Consider the following 24,250-nt stretch of genomic DNA (forward strand, 5'->3'; position numbering starts at 1 on the left):
TTATCTGATTAGAACACACAGTAAGTGCTTATTCCCTCAACCTGCAGATAAGAAAGCTTAGACAAGTGAAGAATTTGCCCAACATCATAAAACCAAGAATACTGTCATGCTAATTCTGACCAATAAGGAGTGTGTTGTGTTAATTAGAAGTGAAATGAGCTCTGGGACCTGAATTTGTCTGTCCTGAGATGGATGTAAGGGGCACATGCAGAGGTCTTTGTGCCTTAGTTCTGCCTGGCTAATTGTGACCTTCATCCTGTACTGCCAGGATGCTGATGTAGTCTCGCCTATCAGCCTTGCTATTGCTCTTCTTCCGTCTCCTGTTATTTGAATTAACCCTTTCCCTGTTTCCATGGTTACAGCCCCTTTGAAAAATCACCGTGGGTTTCCACCACACTAAATGTCCTTCAGTAACAGTCAGGCTCATCTGGACCATACCAGGGTACATTAGATAGTTGTAGTGGGGAACTTACTTATACAAAACAGGCAGTTGGTAAGAACTTATCTTTTAAAAATTCTGAAAACAATCTATATAATCATGGCTTCAACTCTAAAAAAGATGACCCCTTGACAAAATAAAATCCTCACAACTATGACTTTAAAAAGCAAATCACCCAATCACGAAAAAATGGGAAATTATCCAGATACAACCACACCAGATTTTCTACAAGAAACTCAATTTTCAAGCAAAACAACTGTCCCAAGGCATGTTGAAGAGAATGAAATACATTCTTAAAGACAGCATTTTGAGGGAGAAATCCACCAAAAATTCAGAATGAAGTGTTAGGGACCCCAGGAAGACTGCCTAAATTATGCTTCAAACAAAAACAAAATTCATTCTTGAAGCTGGTATGAAAATGGATGATTACTCAGTTCTGGTTTTTCTTTTTCATTAAGAAGCATTAAAAACATTTTCTGATTTTAATTTTTATGAATATATATCAGGTGTTTATATATGTGTGGGGCACATGAAATTTTTGATACACACATTTGGTGTGTTATAAGCACATCATCAAGAAGCTTTATTATGGAATACAGAGATTAGGACTTTTTTTTTTTTTTTTTCTGAGACAAGGTCTCACTATGTTACCCAGGCTGGAGTGCAGTGGTGCAACCACAGCTCACTGCTACTTCGATCTCCTGAACTCAAGTGGTCCTGCCTCCTCCTAAGTACCTCAGCTTCCTAAGTAGCTTGAATCACAGGTGCACACCACCATGCTCAGTGAACTATTTACAATTTGTTTTGCAGAGATGGTGGGGTGGGGGTTGGGGGGGTCTTCCTAAGTTGCCCAAGCTGGTCTCGAACTCCTGGGCTCAAGCAATCCTCCAGCCTCAGGCTCCCAAAGTGCTGGGATTATAGGTAAGACATTTATAAAATCAGAAACTGACACCCCCAAAAGATAAGGAGCTTATAAAAAGAGAACTTCAGCGTTCTTAATGAAGTGGCGTCTCCTACCCAGGAGAATTTCATTTGAACCAGCTGAAGGGACTAAGAATCACAATGGTGAGGCGCTGGCAGTGTTCTTGGTGAGAAACTATGGAAAGGAAGAACTCGAATGAAACTCGTATCTAGAGTGTTTGTTCACACAAGAAAATAAGCTAGCTGTCAAAACCATGGATTGATTTGATGATATATAGAGCAGATACCCAAACATATTCCTCATAAATATATTCCTTTGGAAATATATTTTCATGAATATAGCTTCACAAGACATCTAGATTTGTATCCATTTTTTTAGTATTGTTATGAGATGGGTATTCCTAAGTACTATTTGGAAAGGGTATTTATCTTTGATTAGGGTATAATGATTCTAGTTTAAAGAGTGAAAATAATATTGGATGATGGCTTCAGGACCTCAAATTCTAATGATAGCCCAAACAAAATAATAGAAAGGATATATTATTAAATTTAATTATTTAACATAATACAATAATGTAATTATTAAAGATTTAATAGAAATTAATGTAAAATTTTTCTCACTAAAATTAAAATAATTTCAAATGTATATAATGAGAAGAAATTCTGAATTCATAGTATACAGGCAAAGAACTCAGAAGTTCTGGATAAAAGCAGGCTCATGTGTGACGAGTGCTCCAATGAGAAGCCCAGGCAAAGTCGTATTAATAAGATTCATCCCTTCCTCTGTTCACCCAGGTATCACATATCCAGGATCATGACTTCAGTTCTGTAAAATAGTTTAAGTGGGCTCTTGAGGAATTGGTATGCATCTGTGGTGATGGATCTGTTAACTATGACCTTTGAAGACTGTTTCAAAATTTTTTGTTATTACTTTGGCCAAGAGCAAAGTAAAGTAGTTATTCATAGCTATTTTCAAATATTTAAAATGCTGTCAGGTCAAAGACGGAAGAAACCAGTTGTGGGGAATTGTTTTCCCTATCGGTGCTAGCCCTGATTGATGGGTAGAGTCACCATGAAGACCATGCTGAGATCTACACATCTTAATCAGGAATATGTGAGTAGGAAAAAAGAAACAAACTTCAGGGCAAGGCCTAAGGTTCATTACACGTGCCTGCTTCCATTCATGGGTCTGTAAGAGCAGTGTATTGTCTGTTCTCATGCTGCTAATAAAAATATACCCGAGACTGGAGAATTTATAAAGGAAAGAGGTTTAACGTACTCACATTTCCACCTGACTAAGGAAGGCCTCACAATCACCGCAGAAAGCAGAGGAGAAGCAAAGCCACGTCCTACCTCCTGGTAGGCGGAAGGGCGTCTGCCGCGTAACGGCCCTTTATAAAACCATCACATCCGGTGAGACTTGCTCACTACCACGAGAACAGAAAGACCTGCCCCCATGAGTCAATTATCTCCACCTGGTCCCACCCTTCACAAGTGGGCAGTATTACAATTTAAAGTGAGATTTGGGTGAGAGTATAGCCAAACCATAACAAGCAGGCACTGTGTACAGAGAAAGATAGCTTTTGGAATCAGTGTAAAGCATCCCCAAATCCCCCCTTCATTTGTGTATTTTTAAACAGGTAGATCTGCCCAACAAGGCAACGAAGACTTTATGCAAAAGGCAGGGTCCACTTTGGTTCTTTAGATTGTTTCCCTGGGCTGTATGGCCTAGGCCCACTATGTTTTCCATCCTGATGCAAGACTTTTTGACAAAAGCATTTTTTTTTTCCCCCAAATTGTGGCTGAGATATTTTGTAGTTTATTTTTAGGGCTACTAGAAAGAATACTATTTCCTGAGATTGTGCTTCAGTTTCACGTGCAACATAAATCATACTTCTGGCCTGCTAGTTGTTTCCACTGATTCCCAACATGGGAGAATACGCCGGAATCCTTTTTGAGCATCGCAGCTGGATTGGCTAGGCATGGGAATAGTTGAACTTTGACAGACTGAGTACTGACAATGTCAACTATAGGAGACCAGCTTTTAAGGAAAAGAAAGATGACTTTCCATGCCTAATATTCAAGAACTCAACCCATGCTGTGTTTTAGGTCCCTCACCTGGATTCTAAGAAGAAACTTTGGGAGAAAATGGAATGTGCATGAAAATATCAATGTAAATAGATTCCGAGCAAAGTAATGCAGAGGTGCATCAGAATACGTTGCTATAAAATGTAGCCTTCCTTCCATCAACACAGTCACTCCTGCACTGTTACCAGGATCTCCCAGAGATCTGTAAATTGCCAAGGACCTGCTCCAATTTACGCACTGTACTGTGTAATGTGACACATCTCCCCAGGTTGCAAATTAAGCCCTGAGAATGCTGACCTGGTATCCATTCTCTCAGGCACCTGCTAATCCACCCGGGAAGTTTATAATCCACATGATCCCTTAATTATTTTCTCCTGTTTATCTTCCCTGTGGTAGTTTGCTTAAACCAACAGACAGCAGGCAGACCAGAAACAGATTGTAGTTTATGTTCTAGGTTTCCTGTCACAGAATCCCACATTCATATTTTGAAAACATTTTACATCATTTAGAGAACCCAACCTCTCCCCATTGTGTTACCTCTTTAATTTCCAGTATTCAAGATATTCGTGATAAAAGGAGACATTTCCCCACATAAAGGACGTTATCTTCTTTATTAGATTTTTTTTGCAAACTTATTTGAAATAAGTTTGCATTTATTGCACTATTATAACCTATGGGGAGATGAATTGTTTTGTAAATACAATATCATGGCTATTTATATGGCTAACATAGCTGATGACATGATTGAAAATACTGCTTTTAGACTGTAGTTGTTCATAGTTCTTACAGAATCATATTTAAATATATTCTTCAATTGCCTTGTATTTACAAGGCAATTGGAAAGATAAACATACTTAATACAACAACTGATTATGATAATGCTTATATCACAGCACAAAGGTAATATTAGAGCAGGAAGATTAGCCCCCCATCTTTGCTATTCTGTCTTAAGTATAAAATATGTTCTGTATAATAGTCAGAAAATTTCCCAATGCCAGTCTTCACATTTTTCAAATGCATTGTCAGTGGCTAGGGAATAAATAGCAAAATTCTCAGCTGTGGGTTTTTCTGTCGTATTTCTCAATATTATTCAATGATGTTTTTCATTCCTCAAGACCTCTGGTAAAGCATGCAGAGGTTAATAAAATATGGTTCTCCTTTTTATTAAATCTATACTCTGAGGAATAAATAAGGTAAATACCAAGTAGCATTAATAAAAGTTGAGAATAGGTCAGGCACAGTGGCTCATGTCTGTAATCCTAGCACTTTGGGAGGCTGAGGTGAGTGGATTATGAGGTCAGGAGTTGGAGACCAGCCTGGCCAACATAGTGAAACCCTGTATCTACTAAAACTACAAAAAGTTAGCCAGGCGTAGTGGTGGGCACCTGTAATCCCAGGAGGCTAAGGCAGGAGAATCATGTGAACCTGGGAGACAGATGTTGCACTGAGCCGAGATCGTGCCACTGTACTCCATCCTGGGCTACAGTGTGAGACTCTGTCTCAAAAAAAAAAAAAAAAAAAAAAAAAAAAAAAAAAAAAAAAAAAAAAAAAAAAAAAAAGTGGAGAACAAGAGAACAATAGCAAAAGGGAGATGTAGGTAAAGTACTTGAGGAATCCTGGTGGGAGTGGAAGCAACTGAGAAGCTAATGGAAGAGCAGATGTAGGGGAAGCCACCCTGATTTTAGGTGGAATTCCAGCAAGGGGGCATGGGGTAAAGCCATTCCAGAAAGCAAGAGCTGTGAACATGCGTTGACAGCGTAGATGCGGAGTACGGCCTAGGAAGCCTGACTTGCTTGAAATAAGCAGGCGCTGGGGTGGAACTCTCAATGGCCGCATGGTCACTAGAGCCTGGACTGATAGGGCCACCAGATGGCGGAAAAGGTCTGATCACTCTGACACCCACTCTAGCGGAGGCTTTGAGCTGAGTCCTGGTGCACAGAGCATGGTGTTGCCGTCAGAACTCAGCGTCCAATCGTGGAGGTGAATCAGTAGGAAAAATCCTAATACCATCTGCTGAATCCCAAACAAAACACAGTAGAAAACTAGGAGGCTGGGTGTTTTAAATAGTCAGTACCAAAGATAGACTCTGCTGTTGTAGGAAAAAGCCTGAAGCAAGGGAGAAGTTTGCTTCTTGTAGGAAAGAGCAGCACTTCCTTTGGGGTTTGTGGAGGATGCACACGTGGGGCAGAGTCGGACTGAGGCAGGCGTCCCCAAACTGCGGCCCCCTGAGGCCATTTATCTGGCCCCCCGCCGCACTTCAGGAAGGGGCACCTCTTTCATTGGTGGTCAGTGAGAGGAGCACAGTAGGTGGCGGCCCTCCAACGGTCTGAGGGACAGTGAAATGGCCCCCTGTGTAAAAAGTTTGGGGACGCCTGGCAGAGGGACAGGAAGATGTAGCGTTGGCAGGCAAGACTGCAGAGGAAGCTTCAGCCCAGTGAGGCGGGATAGGCCCAGGGAAGCAGGTGGAAAATGCGGTTTATTCAGGAACTACATCAGGACGAGGAACAGATGGAAGATTTCTGAAAGCCCCAAAGACAGTCCAAATCACTGGCCCTGGCTTGAGGTTTTCTTCAAACCAAATACGGTTTAAAAGAGCTGTCATTCACTAAGATGTGTTAAGCAGAGATTTGGCCAAATGGATTTGTGACAGAGGACTTGGGTCTATGCTTGGTGCTGTCACAAACAGCACAGAGTGTTGTATACTTTACAAGCCCAATACCTCCATGCCTTGGACAAATTCCACACACTCTCTGTGACACCACACCAATCTATGCCTAGGCAAAGTTGCTCAGTGTTGCCCCTAGCAATTGCACTTAGAGGAGTAAAAAAAAAAAAGAAACCTCATTTATTAGTATTCAAATGTGATTTTTTAGTACATGCAGATTTAGAGAATTAAATATGTCCATTGATGTTTACTGCTAATAATAGTTTTTCCTGCATATATGTGAATCTGATCCACCTGACATTTTATGACCATGCGTTAATACTCAAGAAGAGGTTGCAAATTAGCTTTGGAGTCTACTGCCCAAATAACTCTGACTTTAGCCCAAAGACCATGTGATTGCACAGAGTGGATAGAATAAAGCATACTGTATTCCCCTACAGGCACAGGATATTTGTGATGTATTTTATTTTCAGCAATAAGTACCAATAATCACAAAGCAAATACTGAGGTTGAATATTTGGTTTATAGATTTTCTAAAAATTGATTCAGTTCTAATCCCCAGACCAATATTTAGTATTTGTACTGCTACAGACTTGCACGTTGAAGAGCTGACCTTCAAGCAGGCCCCTCTAGGGGGAAAACGCGCATGTGGGAGACTCTGTGAGAGAAGAGAGATCCTACAATTCCAGTGGAACGTGCTGACGAGAGCCCTAAGAATGCAGGGCTCTAGGTCTGTCCTATGCCATGGGAGACTATGGTGGCACTATTTCCACTGGTATAGGGGGGTTTCTGTAGGATAAGTGAAACAGTGGAACTTTGCTACATTTCCAAATCATGGAACCCATTTCTAAAATCACACAAGTCTAGGTACTTGTCAGAGACTCTCACCTGCTTTACTTGCATTTGAGGTGTTCATTGTTTGCATGTGTTGTGATGTTAAGGTAAATCTGCTGACGAGCACCTCAGGTCTCTTTCAGGGTCCACCTGTGTCAGTCACTCAGAAAGTCACCAATAACAATCAGTGTGGTGGTTTTAGGTTGCAGACTGCATGGCTTTTGTACGGTATCAAAAGCAAGTACTGAAAAACAGCATGGATAGCCTAACAATGCAAAATCCTGCATGCCAATAAAATTCCTCCTCTGAAAGCAGCTTCATGGAACCACATTCCAGAAAACACAGGTCACCCAGGGGGCATGCTGGGGCCCTGAGGGTACCGGATTCCTTCAGGAATCAATTTCTGAATGTTCACTCCACTGGAAACAAACACACAAAACAACCTTTTGTTTTCTCAGCAAGGTTTTTTTTAACTTACACTAAAACACCTGTGCATTGGAATTTAGATACAATTCTAGAAACAAGGCTTTGAGAGGCTGGCCTTTGGGAAGCGGGAGGGGGGCTGCTCTCCTCTGTTAAATTCTTTTATTTATTTATTTATTTATTTTTATAATTTATTAATTAATTTATTTATTGCATGGATGAACCTGGAAATCCTCTGTTAAATTCTATGAAGTGCAGGTGTGCGGCCTCCCCTACTCTAAGCCGAAGTTAATGGAGTGAGTGGTGTCCCCTGTGTCTGTCATGAATGAATCTCAGACTACACTGACCTCACAGGCAGAATTAGGCCACTTTCTGCCCTCCTGTGTGCTCTGGCACAAATGTAGTTTGCAGGCAAACCTTGACCAATCAAGAAATTAGGCCTTTCCTCCCTCTGGAGTCTTCTTCCCGACATTTTGCTTGAAAAGTACACTATTTCTTTGCTATGAAAATAGACTCAATATTCCATCCATCTTGCTTGCAGTCTCTGTGCTTTGGTCAAATGTTTGGTTGATTTTATTTCTTTCGAATCCTATTTTAGAGAAAGATTGTTAAAAAAAAAATCCTCTTCTATTTGAGACATTTTAACAAAAATAAAATAGCAGTTTATAATTACAAACAGTTATGAGCTTTCATCAGACATAGAATAGACTTAAAAGCCAGTGATTTTCAAAGCTTATGGTACAAAGGAATCACTTTGTAAGGCAGGTAAGACATCCAGATTCCTGGGACCCACCCAATGTACCGCACAGTCCATACATATAACACCTCAATTGTTCTGAGGTTTCACGATATAATTATTATTATTATTTAAGTGGAGTATTGCTCTGTCATCCAGGCTGGAGTGCAGTGGTGAGATCTCAGCTCACTGCATCCTCCACCTCCCAGGTTCAAGCAATTCTCCTGCCTCAGCTTACCAAGCAGCTGGGATTACACGTATGTGCCACCACACCTGGCTAATTTTTGTATTTTTAGTAGAGAAGAGGTTGCACCATGTTGGCCAGGCCGGTCTTGAACTCCTGACCTCAGGTGATACACCCACCTGAGCCTTGTAAAGTGCTGGGATTACAGATGTGGGCTACTACTCCAGGCCACGGTATTCTTATTCAAATAATATGTTTTGTAGAATAGTGTATAAAATGGAGTCACCAGAGCAGACCATTGCATTCTTGGTTCCGTTACTGATTCTCTCAACAATTTTTATTATTATTTTTATTATACTTTAAGTTCTGGGGTACATGTGCAGTTGTTGCAGGATTTTTACATAGCTATACACATGACATGGGAGTTTGCTGCCTCCATCTCCCCATCATCTACTTTAGGTATTTCTCCCCCTCCCCAATCTCCACACCCTCCACCAACCCTCCCCTAGCTCCCCACCCACCAACAGACCCCAGTGTGTGATGTTCCCCTCCCTGTGTCCATGTGTTCTCACTGTTCACCTATGAATGTTTGGTTTTCTGTTCTTGTGTCACTTTGCTGAGAATAATGGTTTCCAGATTCATCCATGTTCCCTGCAAAGGACATGAACTCATCTTTTTTTTATGGCTGCATAATATTCCATGGTGTATATGTACCACATTGTCTTTATCCAGGCTATCATTGATGGGCATTTGGGTTGGTTCCACATCTTTGCTATTGTAAACAGTGCCACAATGAACATACATTTGCATGTCTCTTTATAATAGAATGATTTATAATCCTTTGGGTATATACCCAGTAATGGGATTGCTGGGTCAAATGGTATTTCTATTTCTAGATCCTTGAGGAATCACCACACTGTTTTCCACAATGGTTGACCTAATTTACATTCTCACCAACAGTGTAAAAGTGTTTCTATTTCTCCACATCCTCTCCACCATCTGCTGTCTCCAGATTTTTTAATAATCACCATTCTAACTGGTGTGACATGGTATCTCCATGTGGTTTTGATTTGCATTTCTCTGATGACCAATGATGATGAGCATTTTTTTATATCTTTGTTGGCTGCATAAATGTCTTCTTTTGAAAAGTGTCTGTTCATATACTTTGCCCACTTTTTGATGAGGATGTTTGATTTTTTCTTGAAAATTTACTTTAGTTCTTTGTAGATTCTGGATATTAGCCCTTCATCATATGGGAAGCCTGTAAAAATTTTTTCCCCATTTTGTTAGTTGCTGGTTCACTCTAATGATAGTCTCTTTTACTATGCAGAAGCTCTTTAGTTTAATTAGATCCCATTTGTGTATTTTAAAAGCTTTTGTTGTTTGTTGATTTAGTCGTGAAGTCCTTGCCTATGCCTATGTCCTCAATGCTATTCCCTAGGTTTTCTTCTAGTGCTTTTATGGTGTTAAGCATTATGTTTAAATCTTTAATCTATCTGGAGTTAATTTTTGTATAAGTTTTAAGGAAGGAGTCCAGTTTCAATCGCTAGCCAGTTTTCCCAACACTATTTATTAAGTAGGGAATCCTTTCCCCACTGATTGTCTTTGTCAGGTTTGTCAAAGACCAGATGCTTGTAGATGTGTGGTTTTAATTCTGAGGCCTCTGTTCTGTACCATTGATCTATATCTCTGTTTTCGTACCAGTAGCATGCTTTTTTGACTACTGTATCCTTATAGTATAGTTTAAAGTCAGGTAGCCTGATGCCTCCAGCTTTGTTCTTTTTGCTTAGTATTGTCTTGGCTATGCAGGCTCTTTTGTGGTTCTGTATGAAGTTTAAGGTGGTGTTTTGCAGTTCTGTGAAGAAGGTCAATGGTAGCTTGATGGGGACAGCATTGAATCTATAAATTACTTTAGGCAGTATGGCCATTTTCATGAGATTGATTCTTCCTATCCATTAACATGAATGTTTTTCCATCTGTTTGTGTCCTCTCTTATTTCCTTGAACAGTGGTTTGTAGTTCTCCTTGAAGAGGTGCTTTGCATCCTTATTAGTCATTTTCCTAGGTATTTTATTCTCTTTGTGGCAATTGTGAATGGGTGGTTGCTCTCTGTTCCTGGTGTATAGGAATGCTTGTGATTTTTCCCACATTGACTTTGTGCCCTGAGATTTTGCTGAAGTTGCTTATCATCTTACGGAGATTTTGGGCTAAGATGATGGGGTCTTCTAAATATACAATAATGTCATCTGCAAATAGAGACAGTTTGAATTCTTCTTTTCCTAATTGAATACTCTTTATTTATTTTTCTTGCCTGATTGCCCTGGCTAAAACTTCCAATACTATATTGAGCAGGAATGGTGAGAGTGGGCACCCTTGTCTAGTGCATTTTCAAAGGGAATGCTTCCAGTTTTTGCCCATTCAGTATGATATTGGCTGTGGGTTTGTCATAAATAGCTTTTATTATTTTGAGATATGTTCTATCGATACCTAGTTTATTGAAAGTTTTTAGCATAAAGGGCTGTTGAATTTTGTCAAAGGCCTTCTCCGCATCTATTCAGATAATCATATGGTTTTTGTCTTTGGTTCTGTCTATGTGATGGATTGTGTTTATTGATTTATGTATGTTGAACCTGCCTTGCATCACCAGTATGAAGCCTACTTGATTGTGATGGATGAGCTTTCTAATGTGCTGTTGCATTTGCTTTGCCAATATTTTATTGAAGATATTTGCATCGATTTTCATCATGGATATTGGCCTGAAATTTTCTTTTTTAGTGTGACTCTGCCAGTACAAAGCTCCTCTTTGTACCTCTGGTAGAATTTGGCTGTGAACCCATCTGGTCCTGCACTTTTTTTGGTTGGTAGGCTATTAATTGCTGCCTCAACTTCAGACCTTGTTATTGGTCTATTCGGTGATTCAACTTCTTCCTGGTTTAGTCTTGGGAGGGTGTAAGTGTCCAGGAATTTATCCATTTCTTCTAGATTTACTGCTTTGTGTGCATAGAATTGTTTTTAGTAATCTCTGATGGTAGTTTGTATTTCTGTGGAATTGGTGGTGATATCCCCTTTATCATTTTTTATTGCATCTATTAGATTTTTCTCTCTTTTCTTTTTTATTAATCTGACTAGCAGTCTATTTATTTTGTTGCTCTTTTCAAAAAACCAGCTCCTGGATTTTTTAATTTTTTGAAGGGTATTCTGTGTCTCTGCCTCCTTCAGTTCTACTCGTAATTTTCACTTCTCCACATTCTGCTCTGATCTTAGTTGTTTCTTGTCTTCTGCTAGCTTTTGAATTTGTTTGATCTTATGTGGGCATGGTGATGCACACCTGTAGTTCCAGCTCCTCAGGAGGCTGAGGCCAAAGGATGGCTTGTGGCCAAGAGGTTGTTACAGTGAGCTGTGATGATGCCACTGCAGTCCAGCCTGGGTGACAAAGCAAGACCCTGTCTCTAAAAAGAAAAAACTGTGGGAAGGAATGGAATAATCAGAAGTCCATCTTCATGTGGGAGCTCTGTTATTAAAGGTCTTTCAATGCCATGTTTGTCCATTGTGAAGTACAGACATCTGCCCTGATCTCACCCTTCTTACTGTCCTTTCACTGTGCCCCTGGGTAAACCCTGCCCCCCATTAGTTTCAACCGCCAACCGTGCACACTCCTGTTTTCCCAAGTCCATGCCATCTTCAGTACATCTGTCCCTGGAACTTTAGACTTCTCTTTTCAACTGATTCCAGGCCATATTTACCTAGACATCAGCTAACCCACAACACAAATTTACATAATCAAAATTGAACTTATTCTCTGATCCCTGTCTTTCCATTTGGAATTTCACAGGTAATTTGATTATCTAGTCTCTCATACTGGAAACCCACCTCACCGTTCTCCTTACTACCCATAACCAATAGGTTAAGAAGCCCTGTGCATGTAATTCCAAGGATTCCTTCTTTTCTTTTCACTTTTATTTGAAAATAACATAACAAGGTAAATAACAGAATACAGTTAAGCAAAATAAGTCAAATGAATAAAATGGGAAAATTATACCTAGGAAATACAAACCATTTCATATTAGAAATATTACTTATTTAACCCACAATTGTGAGAAAAATAATGAAAGAAGAAAATCCATATTTAAAAGTGTACATATGTATGTAATAAGAAAGATTTCAGTAAGTTGTGCCTTCAGTACTGTTATTGACTTGATAATAAGTTTTGAATGCACTACCTTTATAAATGGCAAATGCTCTAACTTTTAAATTGGCTTTATGTTTTTAGCTGGCCACTGCGGTTCCCCAGACCCAATCGTGAACGGTCATATTAGTGGAGATGGCTTCAGTTACAGGGACACGGTGGTTTACCAGTGTAATCCTGGTTTCCGGCTTGTGGGAACTTCCGTGAGGATATGCCTGCAAGACCACAAGTGGTCTGGACAAATGCCTGTCTGCGTCCGTAAGTGCACTCTTTGTGAACGGATTCATCAGATGCTTCCTTCTGCACAGTGTCTTTTGTTATTAGGTCACGACACACGCCCATGTAATCTTCCCTGTAAAACAGAGCAGTAAACTTTCCATTTTGCCTGTACAAAGAAAGAGAACAGGAGAACTGTCACATTCAATGTCTTTTTTTTTTTTTTTTTTTTTTTTTTTTTTTTTTTTCATCTCCTTCCCTTTTTCTTTCCTGCAAACTCCTTTTCCGGACTCCGTGTTTAATTTGCTCATTAATTCATTTTAAACGGCTCCCTGACCAGGTGCTGTCATGGATTCCTCCTCCCTGATTTCATCACAGGATAAAATGGGTGGAGAGAAATGCTAATTGTCAGTGGGTGGAGGTGCAGAGTCTGGGTCTGCCGGGCAGCTCTGCGGTCCTAGAAACAGCTGTACTCTCTTCCTCATCCATGTTGCATATATTTTTGTCATTGTTTTATCAAGAACATAGGGAGTTTTGTAAGCACACTTTCTTTTACTAGAAAGAGATAAAATTGGCCGGGTGTGGTGGCTCATGCCTGTAATCCCAGCACTTTGGGAGGTCAAGGCAGGTGGACCACCTGAGGTCAGGATTTCAAGACCAGCCTGCTCAATGTGGCAAGACCCCAGCTCTACTAAAATACAAAAATTAGCTGGGCATGGCCGTGGGCTTCTGTAATCCCAGCTACTAGGAGGGTCTGAGGCAAGAGAATTGCTTGAACTCAGGGGATGGAGGTTACAGTGAGCGGAAATTGTGCCACTGCACTCCAGCTGGGGTGACAGAGTGAGACTCCATCTCAAAAAAAAAAAAAAAAAAAAAAAAAGGAAAAGAAAGTGGTAACATTACATGTAATGATCAATCTTGAACTATATAACTTCAGAGATATTGACTAGCATTTTTAGAATGATGCACTCTGACTTTATTGCCCAATTTCACTTAAACCCATTGTTCATTAATATATTCTATATTTTCCTATGAATTAGGCAAAAGAAGTGTTGACAACCTATCCAACAGTGACAAGGATTATCTGTAATAGTGTCTTGAAAAATGTACAAAGTTCAAGGGTGAAAGCTTTACTTAGAGGAAAAAAGTTGTTGACAAGATAAATGAGAAAGAAAACACCAGTTTTATGACTGTACTGTGTTTCCTTTGAAAGGGCGAATGATGGATATCTCTCCCTGATCTGTCTTCCTGTTATCTGGGTCATGACATAACGACAGTTCACTGCATTTCAGAGGATCATGCAAAAGAGATTGTCAGCTAAAATATGACCTGAGTGTGCATGGCTATTTTGCTGATTTCATGATGTTTAAATTGATATTGCAATAATTTATACATGGACAATTTAAAGTATTAAGCACATCCCCATAATGTCTCAAAAGGAGGGTTTTACAAATTGAGCTGGTGTGTGTGGAGAAAATACTCAAAACTCATGATAAATACAAGAATTTTTAGCATCTCTTGTTTTTCACTGCTTCATTTTTAAATCACTTGGTATTCTGTCATGATTCAAGATAGAAATAATGATTATGATGATGAAGAAAGTGTGTTTGGCAGGTGTTTGTTATTTTCCACAATTATATTAAAAGCCTGTAGGGTCAGCCTGTGGTTCTAGCTTCCAATATTCCCTTTAGAATATAAATACCATCTATAAACTGTCTGATTAGGGGGAGACCTCCTACCCATGCAGTTAGTATACCTGCATGTTTCTTAGTAAATAATCCCAAGGCAAGGGATGACATGTGCAATATTTAACAATGATGTTGACCTATCTCTCTACAGCCATCACATGTGGTCACCCTGGAAATCCCGCCCACGGGTTCACCAATGGCAGTGAGTTCAACCTGAATGACGTGGTAAATTTTACCTGCAACACAGGCTTTTTGCTGCAAGGTGCGTCCAGAGCCCAGTGTCGGAGCAATGGCCAGTGGAGTAGCCCGCTGCCCACGTGTCGAGGTAGGAAAAGCATCCAGGAATGAACCCTTTGCTCCAAGAGTGTTCTAGGCTACCCAGTAAGACCAAAGAGCCTGTCTCCATGAATCAAGGGTGAAGTAAAAAGAGTTCTGCAGGGCTGGGTGCGGTGGCTCACTCCTGTAATCCCAGCACTTTGGGAGGCTGAGGTGGGCAGATCATGAGGTCAGGAGATGAAGACCATCCTGGCCAACATGGTGAAACCCCATCTCTACTAAAAATACAAAAATTAACTGTGCGTGGTGGAGCGTGCCTATAAGCACAGCTACGCGTGAGACTGAGGCATGAGAATCGCTTGAACCGGAGAGTCAGAGGTTGCAGTGAGCTGAGATCAAGCTACTGCACTCCAGCATGGCAGCAAAGTGAGACTCTGTCTTAAAAAAAAATAAAATAAAATAAAGAGTTCTGCAAACTCTCAGCATTCAGGGGTGAAAGCATTTTTGAGAGTAAGCACAAATCTCTCCATGGCTTTTTCCTGTCCTGTGGCCAGGTGTACAATCATGAAAATCTAGAATTCTCTCCTTTAAAAATAACTCATGTTCAATTTCACTTTTTATTCATTCACTGACACATTTATTTCCACCCTGTATAGTTAGTATTTGGGGGCCCTTATACTTTTAATTTTATGAATGCCTTTACGAAGTGTTTAGTGTTTTCAAATTTCAATTATTTATTTTTTGATTCATTTATTTAAACATAGGCACAGAGACCTGGGTTAGATCTGAGTTTGTGAGAAAATTCTGTCCTGTCTTTTTTGCATTTCTAGATGTTTGAGCTCATAGTGTTTAAGATTTTACTTCAATTGCTTTCCATTACAGCATCTCTCTTATTGATGGTGCATCATACTTTAGTGTGAAGGGGAAGGGTTTTTTCTTTTTTTTATGGTGGTAAGATGAAATCAAACCCAGGAATGTATCAATGTCTTTTTCTCTGGCAAGAACCTCTCATATCATAGGGCTCCCAAGGGAGCTATCTTCAAATAAGCTGATAGCAGAGTGCTAAACCAAGTCATTTGGAAAACAATTAGAAGTTGCACATAAGTTGGCCACTCAACTATAGAGTTCTGGTGCAGGTCTGAATTGGAGGGCTTGGCATAAGCTCAAAGGCTAAGTAAAGACCCCTAGCTCTATTTTCCCCTAAAATACTAGTACTGTCAAGATCAGAATGTTTAGGATTTGACCACACACTAATGGTCAAATCACTCAACAAACCACTGCACAGAATGCAAAGAAAACCAGGGTGAGGGGGTGAAGCCAGTGTCCCTACCTCAGCCAAGAGCCCTGGCCCCTGTCCAGAGGAGGGACCCACCCCCCTTAAGGAGCCCAGGGTCATTGGTCAGCTCCAGATGCACAAGAGAGAGCTTGCTTTGTAGCAGGGAAGTCCACAAGAAATGATCTCCTAAACACCAAATACAGGAGGAAAGAGTTTATTATTATAGTCAGGAACTGAGGAAATTCTCTGTTCAAATTCAGCTCATCTAACAAAGGAAGGTTCTGCCTTTATATAGGTGTATACTTTAGATATTACAAGTGGAAGAATCAGGTTTATAGCTTAGTAATGACATATGAAAAGGGTCTCGGTTTACAGCTTCAGGAATCACATATGAAAGGGTTCTAGTTTACAGTTTTAGGACTCACACGTGAAAAGGTTTCTGGTTTGATCTTGTTTTAAGTAAAATTAGCGCCTTCCAGAGAGTTTGGTCCCAAGACCAAGCCTGTAAAATATGTCATATGTTCAGTATGTTATTTTTCTCTGGATAAAATGTCATCAATTTTCTCTTTTTTCCCATTAAAGTCCTCCTTTTCTCTGTTGAATGAGTAAATACATTCATAACAAATTGTTTCATTCTGAGATAATTGTAGATTCCCAGGCAAGCACTAGATATAATACAGGGAGGTTCTTTCTATACCCTACCCACTTTTACCCAGTGGTAGAATCTTGCAAAATTAGAGGACGTTAGAACAACCAGAATACAGACATTGACATGGTCAAGATAGGAAATGTCCATTAATGCAAGAATCCCCCTTTCCCCTTTATAAGCACACCCACACATCCCAATCTCATTCTTAATTCCTGACATCCACTAACCACATTTCCCCTTCTCTGACCTTCTCCCTTCAAGAATGTTATGTAAACTAATAAAATCATTATGTCAATTAATAAAATAATTATGTCCCCTTTTCCTGCAGAGTAGAATTTCATGGTACAGATGTAATGGTTTGTTTCACCATTTACCCCTTGAAGGACGTCTGGGTTGATTCCAGACTTTGCTATCACAAACAAAGCTGCTATGAGCTGTTAGGAACAGGATTTTGTGTGGTTATAAGTTTTTTTTTCCCTGGGAAAATGCCCAGGAGTATAACTGCCGGGACATATGGTATTTGCAAGTTTAGTTTTCTGAGAAGCTGCCAAGCACTTTTCTAGCGTGGCGATACTGTTTGTCGTCTCTACCGACTGTGTGTGGGCGATGCCGTTTCTCCACATCCTCTCCAGCATTCCGCCTGGTCACTCTGTCTTGTGGTAGCTTTCATGATAGATGTGTGGTGATAGCTTTCTGTGGTGTTCAATAGCAACTTCCTGATGGCTGCCGATGTGAGCACCTTGTCTGGTGATTATTTCCATTTGTGCTCTTCTGTGAGATGTCTGTTCAGGCATTTTGCTCATGTCCTTATTGAATTGTTTGGATTTTTTGTTTAAGATTGAGTTTTAAGAGTTATTCATTCTATGTTACAGTCATTTGTCAGGTATTCGATTGGCAAAATGTTTCTCAGTCTCATTTGACTTTCATTCTCTTCGCAGGGTCCTTTGAGCAGCAGCAGTTTTAAATTTATCATCTTTTCTTTTTGTGGATCATGGTATTGATGTCAAGTCTAAGAACTCTGCCTAGACCTAGATTTTGATATGTTCCTATATTTTTTCTATCACTTTGCATTTGATATATTTTGAAGTCTGTGATCCATTTTGTGTTAATTTTTGTATAAAGTCTGAGATTTAAATAGAGTTTCACCATTTTATTCTTTTTTTAGCTTATGGATGTTCAAGAACTATTGGGTTCAAATAAGAAGAAACATCAGCAAGGGCTTCTATATTTCTAACCAAAAATTTTAAAAAAGTAAAATTTGGATGATAAAGGTATCTGTAAATAATTTTCTGAATAAGATATTTTTTAAATTAATTGACCCTATACAAACTTTACTGTGTACTTCTACAATTATACCTACTTTCCATATAAAGATAAAATATTGATGGTTTTAATTTCTACATTTGCCACACCAGTTATTTTTCATAAACATTTTAGTCAAAAAACATCTGTTTTCATCTGTAAAACATGGCAGTGGTATCACATAAGTGGGCACAATGGTGTGTGGGGAATTAGTGCTCGATTTGGGAACTTTCCACTGCCCTGGCTGAGTTCTCAGCATGACATCGGCACCTGCATCCTCGCCACAAAAGCAACAACAGCAGGTGCAAACTTCTGTGTGTGGGGAAAGAATTCAGCCATTGCAAGAAAATAAGACTCTGAAAATTCTCATCTATCAATTCCCTTTAATAAACTTTATTATACATTCAGAAAGACTACAAGACACTACTGTAGACATTTTATGCCTCAGAGAATGACCCAAAATGACCATTTTTCTGCTCTCAGTACACACATGAGGTCAACTACTTAGCCTACTTCTTCTGTTGTATGAATATTGTTTTCTTTCTTCTTTCTTTCTTTTCTTTTCTCTTTTTTTCCCTTTCTTTCTTTTTCTTTTCTTTTCTTCTTTTTTTTTTTGCAATGGAGTTTCACTCTGTTGCCAAGGGGGTGGAATGCAATGGCACGACCTCAGTTCGCTGCAACTTCCGCCTCCTGGGTTCATATGATTCTCCTGCCTCAGCCTCTCAAGTAGCTGGGAGTATGCCACCATGTGCAGCTAATTTTTTTTTTTTTTTTAATTAACAGAGATGGGGTTTCACCATGTTGGTCAGGCTGGTCTCGAACTCCTGATTCAGGTGATCCACCCACCTAGGCCTCCCAAAGTGCTGGGATTACAGGTATGAGCCACTGCACCCAGCCTATTTTCTCATTTTCAAAACCACCATTGGCAATAACTTTGCAAGCCCTGCTTGCCTTCTGCAGTGCAATGAAATAACTCCATGCCAGCGTGAGGCCATAGGCGCTGAGATAGGAGTGTTTTCATTGTGGCACACAGTCCACATCCTAAAATTTTAGCCAGACTTGTCTTCTAAAACATTAAAAACAAAACCCAAAACTTTCTTTTGTATTTTACTGTAGAGGATTAGAGCTATGTGTCCCAGGAGACCTTTGAGTGCTTCCTTCACTTTAATGAAAATTCAGCTTTACACTTGCTTTTGATGAAAAAAGGATAGAGCCTTCTCTTTAAATAATTAGAAGGTGACTTCCTAAAAAAATATTTTTAAAGTATATCCAATTGGCATCTGAGAGCCCCGACGCTCCTATTTTGTAATAGGATCAGGAAACTGATGCCAGGCAGATGCAGACAGCAGCCCCCTCTGCTGCAGTCAACAGGACACTGATAATAAATGAATTGAAGAAGGAAAATATAATCTTACTTTGAACAAGAAGGATGATTTAGAAAATACTGACAGACAGTCCAACCCGTTTGTTGCTTCACATTTTGAAAAAGTGTCTCCAATTTAAAAGGACTTCACTAACTAGAAGTGACCTCTCTACATTGTTCTTAGTTTTAAAACACACGTAAAAGTTCACATAAATTTTTAAAACACATGTCAAAGTTCACATAAGTTTATATAAAGGGAAGCAGTTTTGAATGAGTAAAAAGCACTGCTTTGGGATTCATGAGTACCGAATGAAGCCCCAACACATGATATTGCACAATCCTTTTTTTCAGTGTTTATTTTGTTCTTCAGATAAAATTCAGCCAGGCGCAGTGACTCACACTTTTAATCCCAGCCCAGGAATTTGAGACCAGCCTGGGTAGCATAGTAAAACCCAGTCTCTACAACAATATACAAAAATTAGCCAGGTGTGGTGGTACATGCCTGTAGTTCCAGCTGTTCAGGAGTTTGAGGAGGGAGAATCCCTTGAGCGTGAGAGGTTGAGGCTACAGTGAGCCAAGACATAGCACTGCACTCCAGGCTGGACAACAGAGCAAGACCCCATCTCAAAAAAAAAAAATCAGATAGCATAAAACGAGACATAGTTAACCGTTCTAAAGTGTGCAGTTGAGTAGCACTTCCCCATGACCATGTTGTGCCATCATCAGCTCTGTCTAGTTCCTAGATATCTCATCACCCCAAAAAGAAACCATAAACCCATACTCAGTCCCCATTTCCCTACCCCTCCACCTCCCATCAATAATGTCTACTCTCCTGCTCCATGGGTTTGCCCAGTGTGAATATTGCTTATAAATGAAATCATTCGACCTAAAGTCTTTTGTGCCTGGCTTCTTTCACTTAGTGTAGCATTTTTGAGGTTCATCCATGTTGTACATGTATGAATATTTCATTCATTTTGACATTTTCATGGTTTAAAAAAATATTTATTTACTTATTTATTTATTTATTTTGAGATGGAGTCTCACTCCATCACCCAGGCTAGAGTGCATTGGCACAAACTTGGCTCACTGCAGCCTCTGCCTTTCAGGTTCAAGTGATTCTCCTGCCTTAACCTCCCAAGTAGCTGGGACTATGGGCCATCACCCCCATGCCCACCTAATTTTTGTACTTTTAGTGGAGACAGGGTTTCACCATGCTGGTCAGGCTGGTCTCAAACTCTTGACCTCAAGTGATCTGCCTGCCTCAGCCTCCCAAAGTGCTGGGATTACCTGTGTGAGCCACCGCGCCCGGCCATATTTTTATTTCTACTTGAGCATCTTTAAGATGAGATCTCCAATTAGGGAGCATATACAGACAAAATGGCTTAATGAGTCACCTGTAGAACCCTATGAAGGGATAAGATTTCCAGCTGGTACTCTCCAGGAAAAAGGGAGTGGGGGTGCAGCTGGGATTCGTGTCACTAAAGAATGCTGATGCATTTGATTATTATGCTATACCAGATGTGTTCAGACAAGGATCAGGGGTCCTGATCCTTGTGTATTTCTAGTTCAGTGGTCATTGTGACTTTGGACCTGTAATTGATCACTGTATTAACTTCTTTTACCCTTCCACATACCCAGCTCTTGCCACAGAACACAGCATATGTGTTCTTTGGAATTTCTCCATGCTGGGCTAAATGTATATAAGAAATCAGTGTTCTCATTCCTCCCAGCTGACAAAATTAGGTTCCATGTCAGGTTTTCACACCTGGAAATCAAGTCTTAACATATTGGGGGGTAAGGTGTTAAAATGAGGTGCAACCATCTAGAGTAAACCTCTTTATTTCTTTCTGATGCATTACCCTGTATTTAACACCATGTCATGAACCAGGTCTGGAGTGGTTGCAGGTGCGCCTGACATATCTCCACACCATAAACTTCACTGGCCATTTCTCCCTATAGTTTCCAAACCAACAGCTCACCTGTCAGTCACACAAGACTCTTTCCACCAGATCCCTGGAGAGGAATTGTTCATATATAAAATGGGAAAACAAATACAGATGGAAAGGTGCTGGTGTGGATTGGTTGGTCACTAACAAACTCTTCTGGCAGATAAATTATTCTCTGTATGGTAAAACACACCCATTTGCAACAATGATCTGGAAGTTCTATCATGGACAAATAAAACAAATTATTCCTGCCCTAGTTTTCCTCCAGCACATAGAAGCAGCTGAATCTCTTAATGGAGCCTCAGAATTAAATAGGAAAGAATAAAAGAAAATACTTCTAACTGCAACTCTATGCAGGACTGAAAAAAATGGGAGAGCAGATTTAGAGTATTTGTTTAGAGTATTTGTCTCCATGCTTCCTCCATTTTAAAGACCCGCTCAGTTTCCCCACATGGAGCTCAAAGAATATTTGTTGCTTTCAAACATTTTTCACTGCTCAGTGTGTTAAGCATGTTGAACTAGGAAAAGAAGGGGTAGAAACTCAGGGTTTAGCATTTCAACACACACCTTCCAAGCAATTCTAATACAATCTAACATTGCAGAATGATTGCCAATAAGAGGGGTTTATCATCTCCAAGAGTGGCCCTTAAAGAGAATTCCAGTCCATAGTTTCACAGCAAGGTGATGAAACTCACCTATTATAAATCCTCCTTCATCAGCCATGGAAGAACTCAGAGAACATTTAGTTCTCTGCCTGCAAGAAGAAGGAAGAAGTTGGATCCTGTTGTTACTGCACCAATAAATACCTCTCTGCCAGTGAAGCTTTAAGAGAGGGACAAAGAAAAGATGAAAACGATAAGGAAAGGAAGAAAGAGAAGGAGGAGGAGAAAGAGAAGGAAAAGAGGGATGGAAGAGGAGGAGGGACAAGGAGATGAAGGAGGAGAAGAAGGGAGAGGAGGAGGAAGAAAAGCAGGAGGAAGAGAGGCGGAGGATGTTGGCATCAGCTCGATCTGGCCTTTGGCATCCTGGGGCCATTTGGTTTCTCTCGGGCACGCTAGTGGGAGATGGTCAAAGCCTTCCACTCATTTATCCTAAGTGGCTTCCTCTAGTTTGACTGCAGTCATGGTTTGAAATTACTTTTGGACAGTCTCCTAAGAGCAATATAAGCACAAACATAAACACAGTGTCTTTAGTGTTCCAGTCTCAGACTATCCGTCTCCTTATGAAAGTGTGGCATGGGGAGCTGTTTCCATCTCTTATACTTGATGTAAGAATGGGACAATGTGGTCATCTTCCACGTTATACAAATAATCACATTTTCAAGCTAATTAGATTTTCTCACAGGAGGTAATTCCTGCTATTTTAGAGATTTGGTTACAGTTTTATTGCAGATGCAATGCGCTATGGGACCTTAAAAAAATATCTGCCCCAACTACACGCTTTTGTTTTGTTTGTTTGTTTTTGCTTTTTTGATTCAAAATAACTTGAGACTTCTTCTGTAAACTCAGAGTTGTTTTAAGAAGCATAAAACGTTATCGTACTGCACTAAAAGGGAACGCTGTAAGCCTCGATTCTGCTCTCGGCCTTCCTTTTTTTGAATAGAGAAGAAATAAAATGCACAGATTGGGTACAGGGTTTGCCTTCAGCTTCTGGAACCCATGATGTGCAGAGGCCACCTGAGATTCATTTGCACAGTGCTTTTCTGAGCCAGAAATATCTGGAGAGAGTGTGGCCTCTGTAACAGCTGCCTCATTCACTGGTGGGGTGGGTCAAAGAATGAGGTAATCAGGGCTTTTTCTTTTCCTCTGCACCTGCAAAAGCACATCGCTAATTCCCATGCAGACGCCAACAGGCATTCAAACCAATGCCTTTCAGAGGAACCAGAGCGTGTCCCGCACGCTGCAGAGGATGGCCTCACCATGAGCCTGTTTCTAAAGGGAGAAGAGGGCTGAATCAGAGGCTGGCTTGATTTGCATTTCTATTAAGTGTTGATGGAATAATTGTCATTTTTAGTTGCTTTCCACATAGAGCAAAATTATTTTAGGCACACATATTAAAACACTAATGCATGTAGGTGTGCATGTGTCGGGGGGTAATTACTGTTCTAAAACACCACACTTGAGTGAAAACATTTAAACGAAGTGAACCTCAGCCCGTTCTGTTTGACCATTTTTAGAACATAAAAACTTAGCCAAGAAAACTAATTTCAGAATGTACGTTGAAGAAACGTTATTAGGAACCAGAGGAAATTAGCCTCATGTGAAAATTGCAATTGTGGTCGATAGCAATGGACAATTTTACTTGGCACTTCTTGAAGAAGAGTGGCCCAAAGCGGTCAGTAGTATTGACCTCGAGACTGGAATTTCATGAGCCTCAGCCATCATATTGTCAGCTTCTCAGCTTTCTGAAGTGATGAGAAATTTGCCTTCCTTTCTGATCTGTTTGGTTTGTTATTGCTAACTGTTTCTAAATGGTGTCTGAAATGTTTTATTTTCTAGTGGTGAACTGTTCCGATCCAGGCTTTGTGGAAAATGCCATTCGTCACGGGCAACAGAACTTCCCTGAGAGTTTTGAGTATGGAATGAGTGTCCTCTACCATTGCAAGAAGGGATTTTACTTGCTGGGATCTTCAGCCTTGACCTGTATGGCAAATGGCTTATGGGACCGATCTCTGCCCAAGTGTTTGGGTAAGTCAGGGTTGTTCCCGATTTCTGTGCACAGTGCCCTATGTGGGTACCATCAGCAGAAAATTCTGTAAGTATATTTAAAAGGCACTGGATTTTAATTCCCTCTGCTCTCCCATCACCAATTGTCGGCATTTTCATGATAGCTGCAGATAGAGTGGCCAGAAATCACCAAATATGACTTAAACAAATTAGAAGGGTCGGGGATACTGGTATCCTCAGGAGAAATGACCCAGGTTACTGGACACCACTTGGACAATGATGCCTTTACCTCTCCTTCTCACGGCTGGCCTTCAACCTCAGCCTCGCAGGTAGGTCTGGTCCACACAGCTCAGTCACAGTGTAGAAGCCAGGACCTCCCCACCAGGCATCTCC

At 40.3% G+C, this 24,250-nt stretch overlaps 1 protein-coding gene across 3 annotated transcripts in view; it reads left to right on the top strand.

Moving 5' to 3' along the window:
- The window catches only part of CSMD1 (CUB and Sushi multiple domains 1), a 2,098,967-nt gene that overhangs the window by 2,033,787 nt on the left and 40,930 nt on the right, over nt 1–24,250 (top strand). For all 3 annotated transcript variants that reach the window (XM_003940706.3, XM_074384178.1, XM_074384179.1), the window contains 3 exons: nt 12,560–12,733; nt 14,531–14,704; nt 23,690–23,878. In XM_003940706.3, the coding sequence (XP_003940755.2) occupies nt 12,560–12,733; nt 14,531–14,704; nt 23,690–23,878 (537 nt within the window). The remainder of the gene's footprint in view (nt 1–12,559; nt 12,734–14,530; nt 14,705–23,689; nt 23,879–24,250) is intronic.

The sequence above is a fragment of the Saimiri boliviensis genome, chromosome 13 (assembly GCF_048565385.1).
Source record: "Saimiri boliviensis isolate mSaiBol1 chromosome 13, mSaiBol1.pri, whole genome shotgun sequence".
NCBI classification, from domain to species: Eukaryota; Metazoa; Chordata; class Mammalia; order Primates; family Cebidae; genus Saimiri; species Saimiri boliviensis.